Raw genomic sequence first — 25540 nt, 5'->3', positions numbered from 1 at the left:
TTTATTTAGGGTAGGATACTAATTTATTCTTGTGACGTTTCTATAAAGAACTCCTGTTTAAATTTTATCTTAAACATAGTGGGTCTCTTTGAGGGCCTTCAACCTCATTATGGAGGCCAGGCATCCTTCCTATGGATTTTTTTAAAATAATAAAACCAACTTTGATGTTATTTCATGCAGCATCGACACCTTTTAAATAACTTTTTTACATTCCACCTTTGCCTAATGGTAAAACCGCCCATGAGTGATAGAAATAGCCTACTTCAGAAGCAACATTTCACTGCGACCACATGTTAAAAAGAAAAAAAGGGCATTATACTCTTTCTTCAAATCTTTTCAACACATATAGCCGGTCAATAGCTAAGTTAAGTTTCGTCAAGTCTAAGTGTTACTGCTTGTATAGCTTTCCTCAACACAGATACTGTCTCCATCTATAAGTGCTCTTAAACTAGGCTATGTGCACGCGAGTACCTGTACATTGGTCGTGAAGTTTGCGCAGTTGGATCATTATGTTATAATAAACAGACATTATAAAAAAAATACCCTAAGGTTCGGTTTGTTTCACGTGCGGAAAGAGACAAGAGAGGGGTGGGGAAGAAGTGACTTGTGGGATGCGGCAGGAGAGACAGAAAGGGAGAGAGTGAATGACACCAGAGTGAAACAACAACGGGAGAAGCGGGAAAGAAAAGGAGTGCAATAAAATAATCAGCGCTGCTGTTAATTCAGTGCCTGACATTCAGGTTGGCGCAGACATAGAGAGAGCGGATATTCAGCGGAAGGAAAAGTTCAGATCCCACGAAGCAGCGCGTGGGAGTGGGAAGCAGGATCGTGACTGACTGAGGCAAGCTCCACTGTCTGTCTCGTCATGGCAGGTAATTCAATTTAATCATTACACATATAAGCTACACGGCAGACCGGCGTTTTAACTGCGCGACTTTGCTTCAACGGGCTCTCTGCCTTTGAGGTTTGAAGTATTGCGCTAGCCCAGCCCAGAGTGTCAGTTTAGCTTACGGTAGCTAGCTAACAAAACTAAGCTAATGCTAACGTTGGCTAGCCAGCGAGCTCAAGTGTCATCGCCCATCTGGCCTGTTTGCCGGCTAAAGCTAGCTAGCCAGCTGCAGCTAGCAAACGAAAGCTGTTTACCACTATCACCGGCCCAGTGTTATGTTGTAAAGAGTTACCGTGTTAACTGGTGACTCTCGGCAAAATGCGTCTTGATTGTAGGAGAAACAGTAGATGTAGAGACGGTAAGTACCCTAATAAATGCCATTTTCATCTGTTTAATATTTTATTAAAGACATATTTTGACAATAAAATTACAAGTCAGTGAAATTGGTATTAGTTTTGACCCTTTCCACCCTCAACATTGTAACTACGACTATTACTGACGGATTTGGCTGAAAGTCACCAGTTAGCACGATTACATTTTATATCATAACACCAGGACCAGTCAGTATTCAAGCTAACGCTGCATACCGTGTTAGCCAAACACAGCTTGATACTATCCTAACGCTAACTTGTACATGTAACGGTTTCTGCTCATGCTTGTGCACAAGACGTATAACCTGCTTATTAATATTATTTTATCTGCGGTTGATATGAAACAGATTGCAAGCCGTAAAACAGACGGTTTCCGCATTAGTGCACATATTTCTCAAAACATGCCATGACTGGCTTGACAAGCCAGGCTAGCTAACGTTAGCTCAAACTTTGACATTGCCCACATGCAGGCTTGTACTTCAGGCCTTCTGCAGACTAACAAGCTGTCAGATTGCCTGTTAACATTTTATTGACTAAACTAGTGAAAAGCCAAGAGAGTCAAAGTTGGGGATCAAATTAAACTAATGTGTGAATTCCCACCCTCCAGTAAGACCTAGATTGTCAATGAATTGTTAAGGCTAACGTAGCATTCAACATTTCATTCATCGTAATACTTGTGCACTAACTATGTAATTTCAAAATTACACTACTTAAGTCTTTTAAAGCTTACTGTGGATGATGGCTTTATTATTATTGTGCAAACATAAGTCACAACTGACATGTAGTGTATGGATATAAACGATTTGGGCGGGGAAATATCAGTGGTCTTTAAGTAGTGGCATTGCATTCTATCCTCATAATTTATTGAGTCAGATTATTCACATATTAACACACATTATTGCTTCGTGCATTCTTTGCAACGAAGATACAGTAAATAGGAATGTTATATTTTTGTTTTTCCAGTCCCAACCCAGCCTGCCCTGCCTTGCCTTTTTTTGTTTAAAACCATGATTCACTTCAGAGTCCTGTGTGTATGATGAAGCCTCGGTGACTCACAACTGTCCTTGATTATTCTGCAGAGCTGTTTCACTAGGTGTTGAACAATGTTATGCACATATCAGACCAGTTTTCATTGCGTAATAACATAAATGGTCATGTGTAAAAATCTGAGGAATTCATCTTGACATATTGGCCAATGAGTTATGATGATTGAAACCTGTTGAGACGAGATTGAGTTTATTATCGACCCAGGCAGCGTGTAATTTCTTGTTGATGTATTTTTAACGTAGGAGCCTGAAGAGAGAGCATCTCCTGCTGGTGTAACAGCTGCCTGGGCTTAAAATGAAAGATGTTAGATTCCTGATTCAGCTACAGTTCTCATGATCTCAAGTTAAATCAGTAATTTAAATAAGTATTCAGTATCTTTTTTCTTTCAGAGTTAGAATATTCACAGTGCAACAGCTGTACCAAATAAAGGGCAAATCTGACTTTTGATTTGATGACTCATTTAAAAATGAATCACTTATTGATTTTAGAAGAGTGGCAACATTCTAGTGGCTGGTTATTCAAAACACTATGAATTCTTACTGGCTTTTGAATTTTCCCTTTGCATAATTGCTCTCCAAGAATAGTTAAAGAATGTGTATCTATGTACGTATCCTTAATTAATTAAAGATCTTGAGTTATATCAGTGTTATTTTGTTTTCAACATTACAATTTCAGATAGTCTATGTGTACATGTATGACCCCACAAATTTACACAACAGGTCTGCATGTGACCAAGCAAAAACACCCTTAAAAAGTGCTACTTTAGAGCTATATGCATGTATGAACAAGTATTGCATTTGATCTCTGCAGGACCTGGAGGTGACATGCAGTGGTGCTTCTCTCAGGTGAAAGGAGCCATCGATGATGACGTTGCTGAAGGTATGAACTCTACCGGAAACTGGGTGTTTACCTAAGCCTGATTGAGAAAGTTTTCTAGAACATATTGTTTAACACATGTACTCTTACTCCATACCACAAAAGTTTCAATAGACAACATTTTGATCACACTTTGATCTTCATCAGGTCTTAGATGATCTAAATGTGTTGTCTGTTAAAAAGCCTTGCACCTGGGTGATGTGCGTGTAATTTCTCTCCCTCTCTAAGGACTAGGTAAAACACAACAGCTTGCAGTGATTATGCAGACTGCAGCTCAATCTATTTGTAATTTGTCCAATTATAACTAGCTAGATAATCTAGCTGTGCTGTAATGTGACACTTTTCATCTCATGCTTGGTGCAGCTGGACAGTTAATAAAATGGATCTTAATGCACACCATAAGTGTCAGTTGATTGGCTTGTAATGTGAATTCATCTTGTAGGAAGCTAGAGAGAAAATTTCTCATTTGGTAAGCTCACTTAGTTAAACTCACAGAAATATACCACTCCTATGTATTAACAGAGTTAGTTTTTTTCAGTCTTTCTGTGCTAGTGCAAACCAAATACTTTGCTGCTGTAGCTTCACATACATTTCTGTCAAGTTTTTTGAAGACTCTTAATTGCTACAGGGTTCGTTTGATACTGAGGTTAGTTACTGACCACTAAGTCCCTGTAAAGATCGATATAAAACTCCAGCAGAAAATGTGCACTAAAACTGTATTAGCCACTGGGAGCTAGGTAGATGAAGAGCTGCAGACGACAGGCGCCACCTGTGCTGTGTCTGCATCACGGACTCTGGTGTCGGTTGCTTACTGGGCAGGGCAGGTGTCTGAACTGAAGAAACCTCTGCAGCAGCGTCTTCATCAGACCAGATGTCCAATAATGGACACATTTTTCAAGAGTGATGACTTGTTAGACCCTCAGTACTTTATGTTTCCAAGGGCCAGGATTTTGAAGTTTGATTGTGGCAGCAGTTATTTTCCTCCTTTGTGCCAGTGCAATGCAAACAATGCTACAATGTTTAACTCCTCATATTTTATGGTACTTTGCCTTTAAAGTGTACACAATCACACATTTGTCTGGCCAGTGCTTTTCTGAACTTGATTACATTGAGTTATTGAGTTCAGAACCATTCTGGTGTTTGGTGATGTGTTTTATGGGCAGAATCCAACTGGCCTCAATTTAGGGGAAGAGGCCAGTCAGAAACAGGGATGAGAGAGTGGGGCAGAGACATGTGGGAAAGGAGCCACAGGCTGGACCTGAACACAGACTGCTTGTGTACATGAGGCTTAACCTAACCACTAGGCCATTGACACCCCAGCTAAGCCTCATTCTGCGAGCAATTCCCATCAGAAAGTTCTGGAGCATGTGGAGGTCGTCTGCAGTTATGTTAGTTGTTTGACAGTGGAAGACAAGTTGTCTTACAGTTACGCTGCTATTGCAAACATGACACTGAGCTGCCCTTCTAAGGCTTGATTGTTATTTAACATTTACTTTATATTACATTCATTGTTTAATGTATGACAAAATGTAAAACATAGCAAGTACTAATACTACCACTATACATACAATAACAATACTAAATGTCTGTGTTTTACTTTGAAGACATAAGTTGATGACAGTTTTCTTCGGACATGGAGATCTGTTTTTTTGAGCTCCTTCCTTGACATCCCCTGCAGAATAAGAGTTCCCCCCCTTATATTCCCTTATCTCATCTTCTTCTTTGTGTTTCTCCACATATTCTTCCTCTGTTTTCTGCCCACACATTTGATAATGACATAACTGTGATCATGTCTGTCCACTCCAAATCTGTCTGTTACATTTCTAGTTAATTGGTACATCTTGCTTAAATTTATTTCAAAATATATTAAGATTTTCAGTTTGTTTAGAAACTGTTCCGGAGAGTTGTTTCACTTATTGATATAAATAAAGTAGACAAAAAGTAGAGATTATTTGCTTTATTGTTATAAAGTTAATTGGCCGCATAAATTACATTTTATAACATGATCTTAACCTATGCTTAAACTCCGAGTTTCCCTAACAAAGACTTTACTTGGCATATAAACAGTCCTCAAGGTATTTTTTTATATTCGTACTTTTTTAAAAAGTCTTAATATTTATTCTTCAAATGAACAGTTTACTGTAGGACATCTCCTGATAAATCCTACTTATGCTACCATTTATAACACTTGGAAGATTTCATTCAGTAACATTATAATGCTGTTGTTTTTTTTTTTTTTTGTTATGTCATTAAAAGCCTCCTCCACACCATGTCATCTGCTGTTTTATACTTGGTCTGAAAATGAGATCAAGCAAGCAAGCAGGTGTGTAAGAAACTGGCGGTGTAGGTGTGTGTGGGTGACAGTTACTCTGTCATTCTATTGGAAACACTGAGTCATACTTCATCTCTCTCAGAGATGATCAAGAATATTGAGTTTTTCTTTATTGTACTAGAGAAGTGCTTTACTTTGTGGTCCTTAATGAAGCAGTCTGACATATTTCATGCACTAAACAACACTGTCTGGTATTTTATTCTTGGCTTATAGTCTTGGCGAAATGTGTGTTGTGATGAGTGTTTCTCATTTCTTTCGTTATATATGATCTGATAGCCAGTGGATTAAAAAACACAATGTCCTTACAGAAGACTCGTGTTATGCATGTCCTCTAAGGAAGCATGCTTTCACTACTATTGTATTACCCCCTGCATTGGGCCTCAGGGAGCGCGACATACACAAAGACCTCCTACTACAACCTTTGGCAGCATTGTCCTTCTGCCCCAGTGGGCAACAAAGGGTTAAAAGAGTGTGTATGTAAGAGACAGATTTGGTTTATGAAGCAACATACTGCTCCTGGGTGGAACTATAATGCTGTCTGAGCGAGCGAGAGGGAGAAACTAGGTTACTGATCATTTTTCATCTGCTCTACATGCTCTGACATCCTTCTGCATCTCCGGCCTACACGCTCTCCTGTTCTTCTAGATCACTGTGATTCCTGGACTGTTCAGTTCAGGATTAGATGGATGTACTCAGTGGTCCCTCATTCTCTGTTTATATCTTTTCACCATTAGGGAAAGAGACTTTATATCTTGTGAATGCACATCTAAATGTCTTAAATTTTGTGTTGTTTTGTTTCTTTTTTGCAGCGGACATCATATCCACGGTTGAGTTTAACCACACGGGGGAGCTGCTAGCTACAGGAGACAAGGGTGGGCGCGTAGTCATTTTCCAGCAGGAAATAGAGGTACTGCTGCAAGTTTATCTTCTGTTTAGTTTTACTCCTAGATGTTATCCGTTTTAAAATAAAGGTCATCACCTGAACTCAATCACCTTAAGAGTTTTAAACCCTGATTAATCTATTCTTAAAACGGATGTAAGCAAAAAGGAAGGGATAGGATGTTGACATTATGACTTGAAATATTTCACTCCCATGCCCATGCTACTCTTCATTTTCAGTAGCAATGACTTGTAATTTAAACATGGATATGTGTTCTTGAAATGAAACATAAAGAGTGCAGCAGACAGTGTTTCCTGTTCATAGACGGTACTCAGACAGATCGACTGACTTCCTCTTCTGCACTTTTAAGCTGAGGTCAGACTACACAATCTTTGTCTGTGACCCCGGTCACCATATCAGATTAGGCGATCACAGAGTCATGAATTCGGGTTGTGATGTGACCAAAAGACATAACAGATGCCACGGTTGATGTGATGACATTGGCTAGATGACACCCAGAGGGATGGATGTAAACAAAAAAAACTGTATTTACTGTGCATTGAGATTTGTCTGTCTGTTCAAATGTGATGAATCTGCTTTGCAAGCTTGATGCTAATTCTAACAGAAGTTTCTCACAGAGTTGCTGAGGTGCTTCTGCTAATTCTTGCCAACATTTCTCCTTTTCAGCCTGTTGTAGTCATCCCCTAATGATGCATGATATAGGGAAGGATGTTGTTGCTAGAGCTCAACAAACTTCTCCTCTAGCTCATACTTCTATTTCACAGCATCAGCTTCATCATTCCTCTTTACCTTCGCCATTTACTTGTGACTTTTGGGTGCATAGCACTTTGTGGCCTAATTGGTCAGTGCTACCTACATGTTAGAACAAATTGAAGAAAACGGACAGAAAAAAACGAACATGCTAGGCCTTTCAGGTGAGGCATTCTGTATGTTGCGTTTATAGTCGTTCTCTTTGACAACATAAATGATTAATTTTCAGGGCCTATCAGTCCCAAAACCTTATGACCCCTGGATGGGTCCATAGCTGTGATAAGAAAGTGTAGTCTGACCTTGGCATTCATTAAAGATGGGGACTGTGATACAGGTTATCATTAGTATGCCTTCACACATACAGATCCCCGGATTTGTAGGGGTGTAACATACATCAATACATCAATTGGTTGATTAATTATCCAGTCAGATCAATAGAAAGTCAAAACATTGATCTGCACCCTCACCATTAAGCTAGGCTTTTATTTTGAAATTCCTCCCACATGCCTCTTGACAGTTTCTGCCCCTCTGTGATCCTCAACAAGCTAGTGCTAGAAGCAGCTGAGATAAAGAGAATATTCACTCGTCTCTCTGCTCTGTGGACATATTTTGGACAGAGACTACAGCCATTGATGTCTGCGTTTTTTGTACATATACAACTGCCTTATGAGATTGTTTACAGACATAAACCACTCGTTATGCTGAAATAGAGTGAGTGGTGTCTGATACAGGCTATGTGGATAAACAGAGAGGAGAAGTCTGCTGCTTCATGCCTCTTTTGAGTGACTGATTGAAGTTTGCCATCTCACATTAGACTTATAATGAAAATATGACCAAACTCAATGTGCATCAATCAGTACAGCTGAACACCCCTCTTCCATTCTTGTTATGGGGGTGCACATACCAAGAAAGTGTCTGTTTAGATAAAACTTTGCCTAACGTCTACGTTTAAAAAATTGCAGTAAATTAAAATGAATGTAAATTCATCATTTTAGCATCATATGCCCCAGATTCAATCTCATTAAAATCTAATAATGTATTACAAAACTCCAAATGAACTATATGCTACAATAATAGGCCTCTATGTGAAGTATGAAGGGCTAATATAGGGCAGAAATAACAATTCAATCCATATTTGTGCAAATGAGTTAAAAAAAACACTTGGAATAGAAAAACAGAGGCCAAAAGACTTGCTAACCCTATCTTGACTATGAAAGGTTGCAGAAAAAGTTTATATTGGTGCTTTAGAGTAGTCAGAGCACTCAAGAAAAAAAAATGTTTGTACTTGAAATGTTTGCTGTTATAAATCAGCATTTTTCTTTAACACAAATGTCCATATTATGTTTCTAATGTAAACATAATCATTACATTTGCAAAATAAAAAAATGTTACGATCGTGAAATGCAGGTCTTTGTTCTTCTTGATAAAAGAGATTGCTTTTTTTTTATTAGATTCAGAAATCTTTCAGTAATAAAACTGCCTTATCTACTTTTTCTGCAACTGTGTGAAATTTTTCTGTTAAATCATTTGATATTGATCATAGGCTCCGATATCAAATCATATTGAAATCGTATCATGACAGATTTTATGTTATCAGAAAATACTGTTTAATATTGTTATGGCACAGGTGATTTAAACCCTTACTGGTTAGATAATGGAATATCAAGTAAAACACTTCAAGACAGGGAGAATGTTATTTTGGCATCATAAACATACTGTTTTAATGAGTACTGTCAAAAAGAAGAAACACATAAAAGTAAAGCTACAGAATAAAGCATGGACATAAGAGAATTAAAAGTAAACAGAGTAGATTAAATCCCCTCCCTCTTCTCCCGCCAACTCCACCGCTAAGGTGCAGTCTTATTCTGTGGGAATCACTAATGTAGAACAAAATTAGATCATCGCTGGCTTTTTCCCGTCTAATGTCTGCTATTTCTGTCTGTGTCTGATTCGTTTCACTCCACAGAATAAGAGTCAGCCTCAGTTCAGGAGTGAATACAATGTTTACAGCACTTTCCAGAGCCACGAGCCTGAGTTTGACTACCTGAAGAGTTTGGAAATAGAAGAGAAGATCAACAAGATTCGCTGGCTTCCTCAAAAGAACGCTGCCCAATTCCTGTTGTCAACTAATGGTAAGTTGGTCGTTTCAGTGTGTGTGCGGCGCAGTTTTTTTTTATCAGCAAGTTCTGACTAACATTGACATTGACATTGAATAAGTGTGAAAAAATAAAAACTTATAAATGAAAGCTATATAATAGTTACTATATAGCTATATAATAAATATTATTCAGCAAATGCAGTTGTTGGATTTCTGTCTGTCACAGTAGCTTCATGAAATCCTTAGTTTTAGATCACCTGTACAACACAGCCCAGCATAAAGCCATAAACATTTGGTCTACAGAGGTCTCTGATTTCACATCTTAAAGCACTGCTTTTCACTGTAGTGTCAATTTTCTTGACCAGACTCAAAACCAACACATTCAGTCTGTGTTTGTATAGAAGGAAAGAGTTGATGCTGATGTTATTGTCATGTTCTACTTTTGTTTTTGACAGATAAGACAATCAAGTTGTGGAAAATCAGTGAACGAGACAAGAGACCAGAGGGCTATAATCTCAAGGAGGAAGATGGACGCTACAAAGATCCAAACACTATCACATCACTGCGGGTCAGTTTTTATAATCAAACTGAACTTTGGATTATTTAATCAGACCAGGATGTTTCAGTACTGAGAATAAGGTGTTTGCTATTGTCCTGGGTTTTGTATTGTCACGTTGTATTTTAAACTCTGTAAAACAATGCTTGAAATTTGCAGGCATCATCCAATGCTATTAAATTGATAGATATATTCGTTTTCCAGTCCTAAAAGTGGAGACATACAGCTGTGTGAAAAAAAGATCAGTAAAGCAAACAGAGAGACACTGATGTCCCCGTTACATAATCCAATTAGTTTAATTCAGTCTCGACTTGCAGTGTGTTGGCTGTGAAGCTCTAAAGTAACTGCCACAGAGAAATGCTCCAAACATAGAAACATAAAGTGGAAAGGCCTATAACAGACAGTGACTGGGGTCTGTGCAGATCCAGACATAAAAACACTTCAACTGGGTTATTATGAATAATTGAGATGTAATATTATGTAAAATTTCTATCCTAATGTTGGGCAAACCTCCTCATCATGCCTTTTGCTATTATTTTGAATATTTTAGATAGTTTGATGATAAGTGTTTAGTAACTTTACTGCACCAATATTGTGAGCAAGTAGGTCATTAAAAACCAGAACATTAAAACACATTGATATTAAGGATGTGATTTAGAGTAATTGCATTACTCCAGTACACACATGACCTTATGAACTGGGTAATTACATAAAAACAAATGTATTGTACAAAGACCTACCTCGGACATCTGTTTCCTGGCTAATCAATACTTCAAATTCCAGCTCCGAATAAAATAAGATGTGATAATAACAGTTATTAGTTGTGCCTAAATCACATAAATGATAAAGAACACATCAACGCAGCACTGTTGTATGAGCAAGATGGTCCAACCTCTACAAGTCATTGCCGTTCTACCACAGACCAAAACATGATGGGAGTTAGGAGTCTGCGGTGACAGTCACTTTATTTATGCATTGTAAGCACTCAGATCTGCTGCTCTTTTCTCACACACCTGTTTTAACTCGTGTAGCTGTTGTATTGCTGTGATGGTGGCTTTTACTCTGACTTGACAAACAGATCAACTCGCTGAAGCCTTCTCCCTCCACAAACTGAACTTGGTGATATGTCAAGCCCCCACTTTCATTATTAGCAGGCTAATCTTCTCTGCTCTGGACTCTGGTATCATCACAATCAATGTGTGTGAACCGCTGCTTATGGTGCCAACTTCTCATTTGCCTTTTAAGTGTTATTTCCCTTCAGACTTACTGTAGCTGTTGGAAAGCAGTTCCTGTTGCTGCAGTCTGGTTGGCTGTTCCAGGAAAACCAGAGCCATGGCTGAAGAATTTCATTTCTTACAACATACGGTATATTCAGCTAGAAACCGAAATGTGCAGTTATACATGTAACGCTAAATTAGCTGAAATATTGGAGCTTAAACTAGCATCTGCAGTGTCTGTGAGTAATAAAACATTACCAGAGTAATGACAGCCACAGTGAGTTCTCGAATACCCATATCCATTCCAAACAATATTCATTTTTCACTATTACTAATTAAAGTTGAATTTTTTTGACAATGCAAAAAACTCCTCTAATACCTCAGAATGGAATTTCTGAATTAAATAGACTTGACTCAGTAATGTAGCAGACTGTATGCTTGGCTCCACTTGAGTTTTTCTTAGAAAATTGCATTGTGTAAAATGTATCACGTGACCCCATGCATATTATATGTATCATATTGTGATTCCCAGCTTCTATTGCAACAAAACTCAGTCACTACATGACTAATTAAATTTTTTGACTGTCAGCATCTTAACCCTCTTAGACTGACATTGTCATAAACAACAAGAAGAGACACAGGCTACAAAAAGGGAAACAACTTATGAACCATAAATCGCAGCCACTTACTTTTGATTCCTTTGTAAGCCCCCATTCTAATGGTGCTACTAATGCCTTAGTAGCCCTTATGGATGCTTCTCTAGCAAGCTTGGAACTTAATTCTGATGTTGACCGTGCTTTTATCCATTTTTTTAATCCATTTAGTGGTAGTTTAGAGAGCTTATGATGTGGCCCTCTGTGTCTCTGCAGACAGGAACTGCTTTGAGAGATGGCATAAATTCAACAAAATGAAAGAAATGCAAGGTCTTTTTTTCCTTAATATGTGAATATTTAGAAGAATTTATGTCAGAATTTTTTTTTTTTTTTTTTCATTTTTTGGGAACATGCTTGTACAAAACTTGTTTGTCACACTTAACAATCTGTAAGATTTAATTTCTGTTTAGTTTTTTCTTTTGATTTTAAGGCACCATTACTTTTTTAAACATTTTAGTAACATTACTGCAGCACAAATATTCTTAAAGCCCAGGTTGTCCTTAAAAACAGATGTTTAAAGCTTGACTGTGCACCACAGACTTGATGTTTGACAAGCTTTATAAGACAATAGTGCCTTTGTTGATGTTGCATAGATGTGATTAGAGCTTTATTATTCATAGATTTATATTATGAATAAAATATAAACAATTTTGCCTTTAAGGGATGCAGGTATTGAACAAATCTGAAAATCATAAATTTTAGTTGGATCTACTTGGATGCAAACATATTAAACATGGGTGTGTTAGCCACCAGCGTGGCCTCATTTTCTGTCACTTCAGGCTACTGTGAGCAAACTTTTGGCTCCTGTTTGATTTCTGCACCATCCAACTGCATAGTTCCAACCTGTCTTGCATGTTGGCACAAAATTTTGAAGAAAGGCAGCTCAGTTAAGAACTTTTTTTTCATTCTAGATTTCACAATTTCCTTTCTAACAGCTCAAAACACATGCAGCCAAAAACCAAGTTTACATCCTGTCTTGGCATGGCAATGTTTTTTTAGTTTATAACTTAAAGATGTTGCTGTTATTTATTTTAAACAGTTAATTTCTGATACATTTATGTACCAACTCCGTGATTTAAATTATTCTTTTGTATTATACTGAAATACTTCAACAACTTTGAGTGACACTCAAAACTGTTCTTTTTAATTTTTTTTTTTTCCCCCCAATTTTGTGAATGTGGGACTAACAAGAGCATTTTTGAGGAGATGTCTGAGGGATTCAGACTGAGGACTTTTGGCCTCATCCTCTTTTCCAACTCTCTTTGTTGAAACTTGTGTGGAAACTTTTTGGAGCATGCAGAAAGCTGGCGTCTGCTGGGGCAGCAGCCTCTTTCTGGAGCTCTTGCATTTCATCAGGAACCAACTTCCTCCTGCTAGCATGGCTCAGTCTCCTGCTCCTCCATGTGTTTCTCTCAGCCTTGAGCTCAGTGGAGAACTCAGGGTTGAGTGAGAAATGAAGTCTGATCTGAGCTTGTACTTCTTTGATTTTGTTGCTATAAACTTAACCCTCCAAAAGCTTTGCCTTCAGGATGTGGATGTCCTCAGATATCGGTCTAAAGAAAGCTTGCTGCTCAGCCCTCAAGATTTGGTGTCGGACAGTCTCAATGTCTTTCTCATATCTTTGGCTGAGCTTGCCTTGCTAAACTCAAACGTTCTAGCGTTTCTCCTGAAGAAAGTTATCATTTTTCTTAACAGTGTAAGATCAGCAGCAAACTTGTCCTTTTCTTACTGGAGAAGCTTGTTCTTTGCTCTCTCTAGCTGGAGCTCAGCAACAAATTTCTCACGATCTTGTTGGAGAAGCTTTTTCTGCTGTTTTTCCAGCTTGAGAATGGCAGCAAACTTCTGTTTTTGTTGGATAAGCTTGTTTAAATAGAGAAAACAGAGAAATTACACATGTAAAGGTGGGATCAGCCAATCAGAGACATTGTTGTGTATTTATTCATTTGTGCTGTTACGGAGCTTCTTTACCAACTGCTGACATTGATGGTAAACCAAAAGACTTATTGAACCTTATATGTGAGAGTGCTATGAAATGGTGTTGTAGCAGCAAGCAAACATGTAAAAGCTCACAAGCACCTTAGTGATAAAGACACAGACCTCTCAAAGGAACACAAAACTACACAAAACATGAAAAGATGGGTGCTGATGGGCTGTTAAATTATGTTATATGATAAATGAAACATTGGCGTATCCCCACCCCTGCATCACAAACACCATGGCATGCACGCTGGAAATATAAGCTCTAAAAAGACAAGCACATGACCCTTGAATTAGTTGGTGTCATATATGTGTACGTTTAAAACCACTAATTAGCTTGATAGTTCACAGTAGGGCTGCTTACTTATGTTACATACAGTATGTTACAGTGGCTTTATATCATGAGATTAAACAGGCTGTAAAAACAAAACTACATTTCCTCAGGTAGCCTATTGGTGCTCAGAGTGATCATAATGCCCTCAATGACTATGAAAATAAGATATGGTTTGGTTACTTGAGAAGCATTGTGGTGGAAAGGGCCTACTCATAGATTTAAAGGATGTGTTTTAATTATTTAAATATTATGAGCATTTTGAAGGGCAGACCTGCAAAACTTAAGACCTTATGTATTACATATTATCAAAATGAAATTTTTATATGGACTGACATTTGATCTAAATAGTAAAAACTATCCACAGATTAGCAATTTGCCCTGACATGCATTAAATTGAACATTGAAAATATCTCTTAACCCCCTGAGCCCAACGTTTTTGTATACAACAAGAAGAGACACAAGTTTTTCAAAGTAAAATTCTTTTTGAACCATAAATTGTAGCCACTTAATAGTTTTTCTTCTGAAAGCCCTCCCTTGTGCTGTTTTAATAGCACTATCCATGCGTTCATAGCTCTTACAGAAGGTTTTCTAGCCAACCTGGAACCCGGATGACTTTCCAGGGTCTTTGAAGAAAAAAATCCACACCAGTAACTTCAGTATTGAAGTCCTTTTATCCATTTTATAATCCATTTTTCTACAGTTCCTGCAGCTAATTCTGCTGCCATAATGTCTGTTTGTATCCCAGAATGCAATTGTGACTGGGCTGCAACAACCAATGACAGGCTGTTCCGTCCCACATCATGCTTGGCTGAACAACGTGTGTGCAAACACATAGAAACTGGAGGAGAGAGCCTGGATAACTCGTAATAGAGAGAAAGAGACACAGAGAGGCTGGGATGTGTCCCTCTGTGTCACTCCAGACAGGAACTGCTTTGAATAATGGCTCAAATTCCCAAAAGCACAAGAGTTTTTCTTTTGTAAAAATGTGAATATTTTGCAGACTTTTAGTCACAGAATAATTCTTTATTCTCTTTTTGTCCCAAAGAGGTGAGGGAACATGTTTGTGCAAAAAAACAGTCATTGTTGTTTACTGTCAAAGATCTCTTGCAACAGAGATCTTTGATCTCAATAGGGCTAGCTTGGTTAAATAAAGGTTAAATAAAATAAAAATAAAACTGTATGTAATACTGTAATACACAATTTCTTGTGTCTGTACCCATATTTGTAAAATTCCAGCGACATTACTGCAGTACCCATATTCTTAAAGCCCAGGTTGTCCTGGAAAAAAAAAAGATGTTTAAAGCTTAACTGTGCACCACAGCATTAATGTTTACAAACCTTTACGACAAGAAGTCCAGGCGAACCACAATGGTTTAGAAAAAGGCAGAGGGCTCAGAGAGTTAAGATGTGCTTTGTAATGTCTAAGTCTCATCCAAATAAATACAGAACACCTAAATATATTTTACAAAAGGGAATTGATATCAAATAACTAAAACTTTATTTTGAATGTATTACTTTTTGTTTGTTAATAAACTGTCATTTTTCTTTTACACATTATATTTCTGATCTATTAGCTATCAAGTATTGGATCAGCATTGTTTCAGTTTCAAGTATAGTTTTAGTATCGTGATACTAAACCAGGTATCAGTATCAAAGTTAGAATCTCGTATCATTGACAACACTACATTAAAAACACAGGCTGCAGTTATTAAAGTCTATTCAGCTTTGTGAAAGAAATGTGTCAAACTGGGTTTTCAGAGATCCAAAAGTCATTTCTGATTTGAGTTTTACATTTTTACATCTGTCTCCTCCTTATTCTCAGGTGCCAGTTTTAATACCCATGGACCTCATGGTAGAAGCCAGTCCGAGGAGGGTGTTTGCCAATGCTCACACCTACCATATCAACTCTATCTCAGTCAACAGTGACAATGAGACCTACCTGTCTGCAGACGACCTCCGCATCAACCTCTGGCACTTGGAGATCACTGACCGCAGCTTCAGTATCCTTTACATGTGAGATTGTGTTCAAACAACATTAATGATCACAGCAGAGTGTATGTAGGGTCTGTATTTAAAGTCGAGAACTCAATTAAGCAAAAATTGAGGCTTTTAAAAAGTCTTGAATGCAAGGCCATAAGGTCTTGCATTTGTAGCTGTTTTCATTTGTTATATATGTCAAAATAGGTTGTAGGCTAGTTTTTCTGCTCTTGTTTTTACATTTAGTTTAAATCACAAGTGAGATTCTAATGGACCTCCACCAGATCAATCATTACGACACACTTGCTTGTGTTTTGGCCCATGGAGATATCATTGTACCCTTAAAGTTCTGATCTGTCCCTAGCTAGCAAGTTAACTGTGTGGTCAACTGATGTGTACATGTAAGTGTTAGTAATTGGAGGAGAAGCTAAGGCTGGGGCTTATTCTGGTTAACATTTAACAGGATTTTGCAAATAAAAATCAGCTTTTCAGTGGAGCTTTTGCCTAGTGTAATACCATCATAGTCTGTTAATGTTAGCACTGCTAGCATCTAAAAGCAAGCTTTATTTGCATGCTACAATAAAAATATTATCTGAATTTTCTTGACGATGTTGTCACATTTTTATTTTACAATCTGTAGAATACACGCATATAACTGAGCCACCAATGAAACTATATTGAGAGGGTCTTGAAAAAGGTCTTAAAAAGTACTGAATCTGATGTCAGATTTTCTGCTAATACCCTGACTAGACACTGCTGTTGATCAGTCTGATTTAACTTCAGATAAGACAACTTTTGATTTATAGAGAAGGTGGCAGAATTCTGAGGCATTAGCAAGGTTTGTGGGAAAATGTCTTTATGCAAGTAGTGCGGGAAATTCTTTGTCATGTCAGTCCAGCTGACATTTTTGTCTTATTTTGTCCAGTTGAGTAATATGCTGAAAAGTGTGATTGCTTTCCTGGCCATGTATTCTGTCTCAAACTCATTTTACTCCCCATTAATGCTCAGTTGCACTTCCTTTCTCTGCCAAAGGGATTAACTGTACACTATCATCACAAACAGGCTAGGCAGATTTCTGTCCTTACCCTTTGAGGGGTTTATTTCCCTTAACCCTGTGCTCTTCAGATATTGTTGACATAAAACCAGCCAACATGGAGGATCTCACAGAGGTGATCACAGCAGCAGAGTTTCATCCTCATCAGTGTAACACGTTTGTGTACAGCAGCAGCAAAGGAACCATCCGTCTCTGCGACATGAGGGCCTCAGCGCTGTGTGATAAGCACTCTAAATGTGAGTAGTTGGACATGATTTACTAAGCTTAACTGCCTGGTTGTCACCTATAATTAAATTAAAAGTCACTCCTGTATGTAAGATGCCGCCTATTTTATGGGTCTTCCAGGGTAACAATGTGTTAAAAAATCTTCCTGCATGATGATTTCCATTGCAGCAAGCAAAATCTCACGACAGGCAGTTTGGTGCAGCAGTGTAGCTCTTCTTATACCATCTGTTTACGTCATGTAGTTTAGACCCCTTGCTAGCTACAATATATTGGTCAAGCTCTTAGCTCTTAGCCTTTGGTGATAGTTGTAACCTCACACATTTTTGCAACCACTACATTGCACATATTGCACATATGTTCACTGTGCCATGCTAATCATGCACATTTATTGTATATACCATGCACATTTATTGTATATATATTGTAATTTTGTATACTTTATAGTAGTTCTCTGTTTCTTTTAACTTTGTTTATACTTTTCTATGTTTCTTTCAACTTATTTTTATACTTTTTTTTGTTTCTTTGAACTTATGTTTATATTTTCTATGCTTATTTTATCTATGTTCGTACTTTTTTGCACTGTGGGCCAGAGAGAAACATCTTTTCAAATTCCTCTGTATGTCTGGTACATATGGCTGAATTTGACAATAAAGATGACTTTGAAGTACAGACCCACAGCCAGCGAGCCATGCTGCTGACCTCAGCTCCCAAACTGGTACCCTTACTCTGAATCAAAGGTGCTGCAAAAACCTATATTGTTTTTTTCAAACACAAAAGACTGCATGGAATATGACTGTTAAATTTAAGTTTTCCAGACCATTCCCTGTTAACTTTTGAGATTGTTGGCCAATATTTCCACTAAATTATATTTTGCAAATAAACTAATTCTGATAACCATGCCACACACAAAGACCTTTAAATCATCTTATTGTCTGAGCACAAGTATTTGCTCAACGGTTCATCTTGGCCATGTTTTAATGTATAAATGCATTGTGTTTCTGACACCTTGTTGGTTAAATACACATGCTTTACAAAACAACTGATTATGTGTCCCTCATCAAGAGGCCAGCTTTGTCACATATGTTCCATTATTTCTAAAAAACACCTATTAGACTGTGCTGTAAACAGACAGAGCTTTGCTCATCACACTGAGTCAATAGAAGGATTTAAGAATTACTTCGTAGTCACAGTTAAAGCAGGGCTGTACGTTAACTTTTTTTGCCCATAGTGCTGGTGCTACAGAGGTTGACAGTCTTGTAGCACAGAACAAAAACCTGTAGCACAATATATAATATGTTTGTTACAGCTCTAAAACCAACATGTAACCAAAATATATGCTTAGTAAATGAATGTACTTGAAAAACAAAACCACAACAGCCTAAAGTACAGCTCTCATTAATGTCTACCAAAGCAAACAGTCAATCACAGAGAGGGGAGACGCTGATGGTTCGTCTTCACATTCAGACACAAAACAAGAGCAAACTGCAGGAAGCTGACTAACTTTACAGAAGTGTTGTGCTTGAAGATGATTAGAGCAGTATGATTTAGAAATCAGACTTTGAGATCAGACAGACGAGCAAATGAGCTCAGTTAGTGCTGCTATTTGCTGCTGGAATTCTTTTGTTTGTATTCATCAATTTTTTTTTTTTACTTTTGGCAGGAACAACAGACAACTGAAGTCTTTTTCTGTTTTCTTTCTTATAACTTAAACTTCAGTGTGTTCTAGAGACTGAAGTATGTTTCTTTGTTCATCCTTAAACTGTGTTTCAAGGACTGAAGTGTTAGGTCTAAACTACATTTATATATTGGTATTGATATCAGCTAAATTTAACTTGTAAATATCCCCATATTGTATAAACCCTGATATTGTGTATTCCTAGTCAAACTAAGAAAAAGTTTTATGTTCTTATGTGGGTCTTTTTTAATGGATTTCTTGCAGGCCAATTCAAAGGACCAAGGGCCACAGTTGGCCCACAGGCCATAGTTTTGACACCCCTTATATATTTACTGATACTCAGAGTAATAGGAAAACATTCCTAACATTAGTAGAAATTAATTAAACACTGTTAGAGTTTGGTCCATATTGTACCATAACACTGGGTTCTGATGTTTATAGAGCTAATGTAAATGAACAGATGCTCTTTTCTTTCTAACAGTGTAATCACAACATCAGTACTATTTGAATTCAACAGTAATAAAAAAAATCTATCTCCAAATTGCATCTTTACCCTAACAATACACAGAAAGTTTATGCAGTGTGGGGCTGTATTGATCTTCTCCTTCGTGCTCCTGTCTCTGTCTTTTTCCTTCATCTCTCCCTCGTACACTGCTGTCTGTCTGTCCGTCCGTGTCATATCAGACCTGTATACTACATTCAGACGCGTATTGGCTTGTTAACTAAACAGCAGCAGCTATGATACTAGTGGAGAAAAAAATGCATCGTTTTATACATTAATCTTTAATGAGAAGTTAGCGCAGAGTGAGAGCTCTGTCCTCTTACTGACAGCCAATTCCCTGCAACCATCAGTGCATAATTGGAAAGGGCGAGGCTAACAGAGAAGTAAGTTAGTAGATGTATGTTTTTAACATTGTCTAGCCTACATGCCTTAAAATAAAACTTGCGATTATAGCAGTGCTCCTCTTCAACATAATGACACCTGTACTGCGTCTGCCCAGAGCCTGCGCCATCTGTTAGAGCTCCAGCAGGCCACTCTCTCATCGCGGAGCCTGGCCGCTCGCACTCCAGACGCACAGGATTGCGCACGATGAGAGGAAAAAACATTCCGCTTGAGTCTAAAATGTACCAGAAATAAGAAATAAATGGGCTGGGCATGAAATTCAAATCTCAAATCAAAGTGGAGTGAAGTTTTTGGGGCAACAAGTCAAACCTAAAGCCTTATCTGCGCGTCTGGCATTCACACACCTCTCTCACTTTATCTTAGCACCTGTGTGATGAGGAGTGAGAGCACAGACCAATTTTCTCGTAGCATTTGCGACATTATGTTACACTGTACAGCCCTGTAAACGAACAAGGACCACACCTTTTGATTTTCTCTAAGACATTAAAGTAACCATGCTGTGGTTTTATAACATTCACATGGTTCAATTTAAACCTCCACTGCTACTTTTGCAACTTAGGTGCAGGCATGCCATGCCTTTTAACATACAAAACTATTAGTTTTAGAAAAATGCTTCTGCCTTAAGGTAGTGTTTATGTGAATTAACAGTCCGCTACTACTTAGCACCAAACAAGTAGTAACATGTTCTAATCATTACTTTTTAAATTTGTGCTGTTATTTAGAAATTAAAAACCTCTCATATCAACTGATAGAATATTTTTATATAACATACATTTTTGTTGGTTTTTTTTCCAGTGTTTGAGGAGCCAGAAGACCCCAGTAATCGCTCTTTCTTCTCTGAGATCATATCCTCAATCTCAGATGTAAAGTTTAGCCACAACGGACGCTACATGATGACCAGGGACTACTTGTCTGTGAAGATTTGGGATCTGAACATGGAAAACAGGCCAGTGGAGACCTATCAGGTGAGAATAGACAGTGTGGCTGCAGAATCTAAATAGTGCAGCGCAGCAGGAATAGTCTAACATAGGGCTACTACCTTAAATTAAGGATGACTGACTTCCTGTTTGGATATGGTCCTCCTTTTGTTTGGAAAAAAGTAAATAGATAAGGAACTTTTGGTAGATTTAAGATTATAGAGATAGAAATATGTCATGGATTGAAAAAGAAATATGGGAAAGGTAAAGCGTAAAACATTTGATAACACAAGGTGCCATTTCATGGCTTTTGATCTGTCCTCTTGAGTTTTTAAAATGAAATAAGACACTAAGGAGCGTTGTTGGACTTGTTTTACATCACTGTGGCTTAAGGCTGGGTAATTAATCGCAAATTAGATTAAATCGCAATTTGGCCTGCTGCAATTTTCAAATCGCAGAAAGTGCAACATTTTTTTTACCCTGAAATGTGTCAAAATACCAATTTGATGCATTTTTGGAGTAGAAATTTCATGCTCCACACCTTGTGCATGTATACAATTATCTTTTTTTCCAAAATAGTTTAGTAAAATCCTACTTTTCCAGTTTGTGTATATGATTTTCTTAATCAAAATAAGAAAAATATAAAAAATGATCATCCCTTCAGTATAGCAACCGATGTCAAATTTGCTATATAAGCCAAAATCACAATTAGATTTCTTTTACAAATCTTTCATTCCTAGTTTAATTTATCTAATTTTTACATTAGTTATGATATAGAATGATTTATTGCTTATGTTTACTGAATAATACATAAGATGAGAAACCTTAAAGTAATCGCATATCAAATCGCAATATTGGGGGGAAAATCGCAATTAGACTATTTTCTGAAATCGTTCAGCCCTACTGTGGCTGCAGGGAGATGTTGCTGTGGCTAAACCATTGTGTGCTGAAAGGGACAATAATGCATGCAATATATGTGATTTAAAGAAGTGTGTGCTCTGATTATTAACAATAATGGCATTGCTTCTAATGCATTGATGCTTACAGTCTTAATTTTCATCATGACTTTTGTGTTTTGTCCTTTGGCAAGAGTCTTAACTTTTGAACAGTATATTTATATTAAGGCTCAGTTTTAATTTCAGTTTAGTGGTTAATGTGTTGTTGGTTTCATTTTAGTTGTAATTTTTATTTAGCAGTTGTTTTTTAAGGTTGAAATAAAATAAGAAAAACAGAGAGGACTCTCCTTCATTGAATCATTCCTTGTAGTTTCATGTATTTGCCACTAGGGGGCACCACAAACACCTTGTTTTGCACCAGTTTCAGTACAGTAGAGTGATCAGATGCAAGATGCTATGGTGGACATGTCAGGGAATAAAGTTTAAGGTTGAACCTGTGGTTTAAACTCCTGTAGTTGTTATAATTGTCTGTCTGTGGATGTGTGTTAAGGGCTTATCAATCTTGTTTCTAATCATTACAGGTTCATGAGTACTTGAGGAGCAAGCTTTGCTCGCTTTATGAGAACGACTGCATCTTTGACAAGTTTGAATGCTGCTGGAATGGAAATGACAGGTGGGTTAAAGAATATTAAATAAACTAATTATCTGCTTGAGATGACTTAATTCCTAGATTTCATTTGACAAAAGCTCACCCTTTCTTCTCTGACCTCCCCCTCAGTGTGGTGATGACGGGTTCATACAACAACTTCTTTCGGATGTTCGACCGTGGCCAGAGGCGGGATGTTACTCTAGAGGCGTCCCGTGAAAACAGCAAGCCCATGCAGGTCCTTAAGCCCCGAAAAGTGTGCGCGGGAGGCAAACGCAAGAAGGATGAAATCAGCGTAGACAGTTTGGACTTCAACAAGAAGATCCTTCACACTGCCTGGCATCCCCAGGACAACATCATCGCTGTGGCGACGACCAATAACCTCTACATATTCCAGGATAAAGTGAACTAAATACAGAGTGAGCTTACGTGAGATCTGGCGTGGGTGACCTCATGTGCACCACCTGCAGCCTTTCAGGCTCATCCAGGGTGATCTGTGGTAACCACGACAACCAGCATCCCTGTCTGTCGCTACTGGGTGACCAGACTTTGCCACTTTGTTCTCGATGTGGACAGAGGAAGTCTCACTCTTGCCCATCATCAGCCTGTCTGTGGCAGAGAAACACCCGCCTTGTTGTTTAAGTGATGTTGTGCCAATTCCCCCCCAATTTTTTTGTTTTGTTTTAGTTTTATTTTGTTATTTTGTTTGTTTTGCGAAGCCCCCTGCCCCTTTCTTCCCTGGGGTGACTTGGGTAAAGCAGTTTAATTTCTTTAAAATTCTGAATACAGACACACTTATTTTTATAACTCCCCCCAAATGGCTCTGTGGTAGAAAACGAAAACACTTATTTAGTATGTCCCATTATTGTCCTGTGCCATTCTAGTGTTTATTTTTCTAAGAAAAACATTTTTTTGTGTGTACACCTTTTATTAATTCATCTGTCATACTGTTCTAGTATTCTTTAAGTCTCTTCACATGTCCCTCTCTTTAATTAAACCTTACAGACTCAACAGTCACAAATGTATGCTTACAGTTTTCTTTACACACTCACTGCTCACACTGGACAGCGACACGTCAGCGGTTGCCTCCAGAAGTTTGAGAATTAGAGTGTTATTTCACAGAATAAAAGCCTGGCACAGTGAGGAGTTATCTAACTCACTGTGGCTGCGCCTCAGGCTCTGGGTGGTCAAAAAGGTCCAGACTCCAGAAAAGATGCTTTATGATTGGCTCTCTCTTTACATTGTTTTTTGCATTGGTTCCTCTTCATCCTTTTCTTTGTGTTCAACAATAGTCAGGTATAAGAGATAGCCTATTCAAAGATAATTATTATGATTGTCATATTTATATTAAAAAAGATAAATTGCCACCAGATTTGTTCCGTCCTATTTTGTGAAATGAAGCTGGACATTAGACATAACTTTTTTTGTGTCATCTTCAAGTATTGTCTTCCCATGGTGTACCACAGCTCCAAAGCAGCACTTCACAACAGGGAAAAACCTTTTGATTTGACACTGGACTCTCTTACTGCACAAACTAAAGTACTTGGATGTGTTGAAAGACTGCAGCTTAAAAGAAAACATTATTTGAGGCATTAAGTCACTTAAAGTGTTTGTTGAAACTACTGCAGACAATATAAATGCTACTGTATGTGATGGTACAATAAGCTGCACATGAATTTGCAGCAGTTGATGTTTCCACACCGTATTTAAAATGTGGTCCGTTAAGACTCTATTGATGCCTCTAGTAATGTATAACTACAATTTTAATCTATGACAGTGAAGATAATAAAGGAACTACTTTTTGCAACCTTGTTACTGCCTGATTGTTGGTGGGGATCCTGTTATGCAATGTGTTTTTGATGATGCCTCTGAAGCAACGGTAACAATCCGTCTCCCATGAGGTTGAAAAATCACTCAAAGTATTCATGATACATATGATCTAGCCAACTATGATTTCTTTCATTACATCGCCTGCACCAGTACAGCCATGATCAAATAATGTGGCATGTCTAAAACTTTTAAGGGACCAAGAGTGAATAAAAAAGCTTCAAAATAAAGTCACTGGGGAGGACCCATGGCCCCAATAGCAAGGTCCAACCTCCTCAAAAAGCCCAATCATCTCACCTAAAGACCTGCAAAAATATTAGATTGTAGTACATTTTAGTTATGATGCTCTTCTAAGAGATAATTAGCAGGAACTGGATGTTTAGCTTTCAAATTTGGGTATGTGTTGTAGTTCTCTGGCTTTAATACCAACAAGATGCTTCAAAGTATTTTTGCACGTTACAATTGCATTTAACTCAATGGGGAAGGGCCTCATATTGGCTTTCAACTGGTGTGTCATTGTTGAAGCAACGCCTGAAGAAGAGGAGAAAGGTGGCTGCTTATAATTGGAGAAGTGCTGCCAATTAAAAACTTAAAATCAGGTGTCCAAAAGAAAGAAAGAGAAAGGAGGCAGAATGAGGGGAAATAACCCACAAAGTTCTTTTCAGAGAGTGGTGATTGCACACAGTGGTTTAGCAGATGGCTTTAAGGCTTTCAGCCTTTTCCAGCCTGGAGCATTGTGTTGTATAAAGTTAACTAATCGTAAATCTGAATCAGAGAAAGCAATAATGCCATACTTTTCTCTCTATGGTTGTGATAGATAATTTCTAACATGAATGACATTAAAGACCACTAAGGTAACTTAATCTCCCAGTACGCCTCTGCATCCCTGTCCCTATCTTTGCACGTGTAGCACCTAGACCAGGGGTCATCAACTTCATTTATACAAGGGCCAGCATTTACCTGGATGGGAACTTTGAGGGCCGAGCTCTCAAATGATAATAATAATTTTTTAAATTTTGTCCAACTAACATGTTTTTGTTTTTTCTTTCAAATGTATGACATTTTAGCCTCTTACAGTCAACTCAGTCTCTACACTGATGTCAGCCACGAGGGGGCGATTGAGATATTTTAGCTGAATATTTCTGGGACTGTCATATTGTCTATCACTTGACGTATGCTGTGTAGTGATTAATGAAATACCCAATCACAAAAATGCTCTCAAAATGCCTGAAGCCAAAAGTGGACAAAGAAAATGTCAACTTTAGTCAACAACGGACTGATGAATTTGTGTTTAACATGCATCTTATTTGCTAGTAGCGGCTGACTGCTACTAGCATTTCATCTCAGCTGTTTGGGAGGTTGTTTAAATAGCTGTAGGAAGTTTATAAAAGATACCTGAGATACCTCACTTTATTTTT

General features: G+C 37.8%; 1 protein-coding gene across 1 annotated transcript; it reads left to right on the top strand.

Moving 5' to 3' along the window:
- Nucleotides 1–599: 599 nt before the first annotated feature.
- ppp2r2ab (protein phosphatase 2, regulatory subunit B, alpha b) lies at nt 600–24107 on the top strand. The gene is made up of 10 exons (XM_041810784.1): nt 600–872; nt 3118–3186; nt 6325–6422; nt 9133–9298; nt 9720–9832; nt 15824–16001; nt 17104–17268; nt 20632–20801; nt 22231–22322; nt 22428–24107. Exons 1-10 carry the CDS (start codon nt 866–868, stop codon nt 22705–22707), a joined length of 1338 nt encoding a protein of 445 aa, XP_041666718.1. The 5' UTR covers nt 600–865; the 3' UTR covers nt 22708–24107.
- Nucleotides 24108–25540: the final 1433 nt, after the last annotated feature.

The sequence above is a fragment of the Cheilinus undulatus genome, linkage group 17 (assembly GCF_018320785.1).
Source record: "Cheilinus undulatus linkage group 17, ASM1832078v1, whole genome shotgun sequence".
Classification (NCBI taxonomy): Eukaryota; Metazoa; Chordata; class Actinopteri; order Labriformes; family Labridae; genus Cheilinus; species Cheilinus undulatus.
This window is presented reverse-complemented; position numbering and strand designations above follow the sequence as displayed.

What these genes read in the sequence shown, in the direction of transcription:
- ppp2r2ab (XM_041810784.1), top strand. An exon ending in CGATGATGACGTTGCTGAAG is followed by an intron (nt 3,187 to 6,324) that starts GTATGAACTCTA and finishes TCTTTTTTGCAG; the next exon opens with CGGACATCATATCCACGGTT. An exon ending in GGCCAGTGGAGACCTATCAG is followed by an intron (nt 20,802 to 22,230) that starts GTGAGAATAGAC and finishes TAATCATTACAG; the next exon opens with GTTCATGAGTACTTGAGGAG.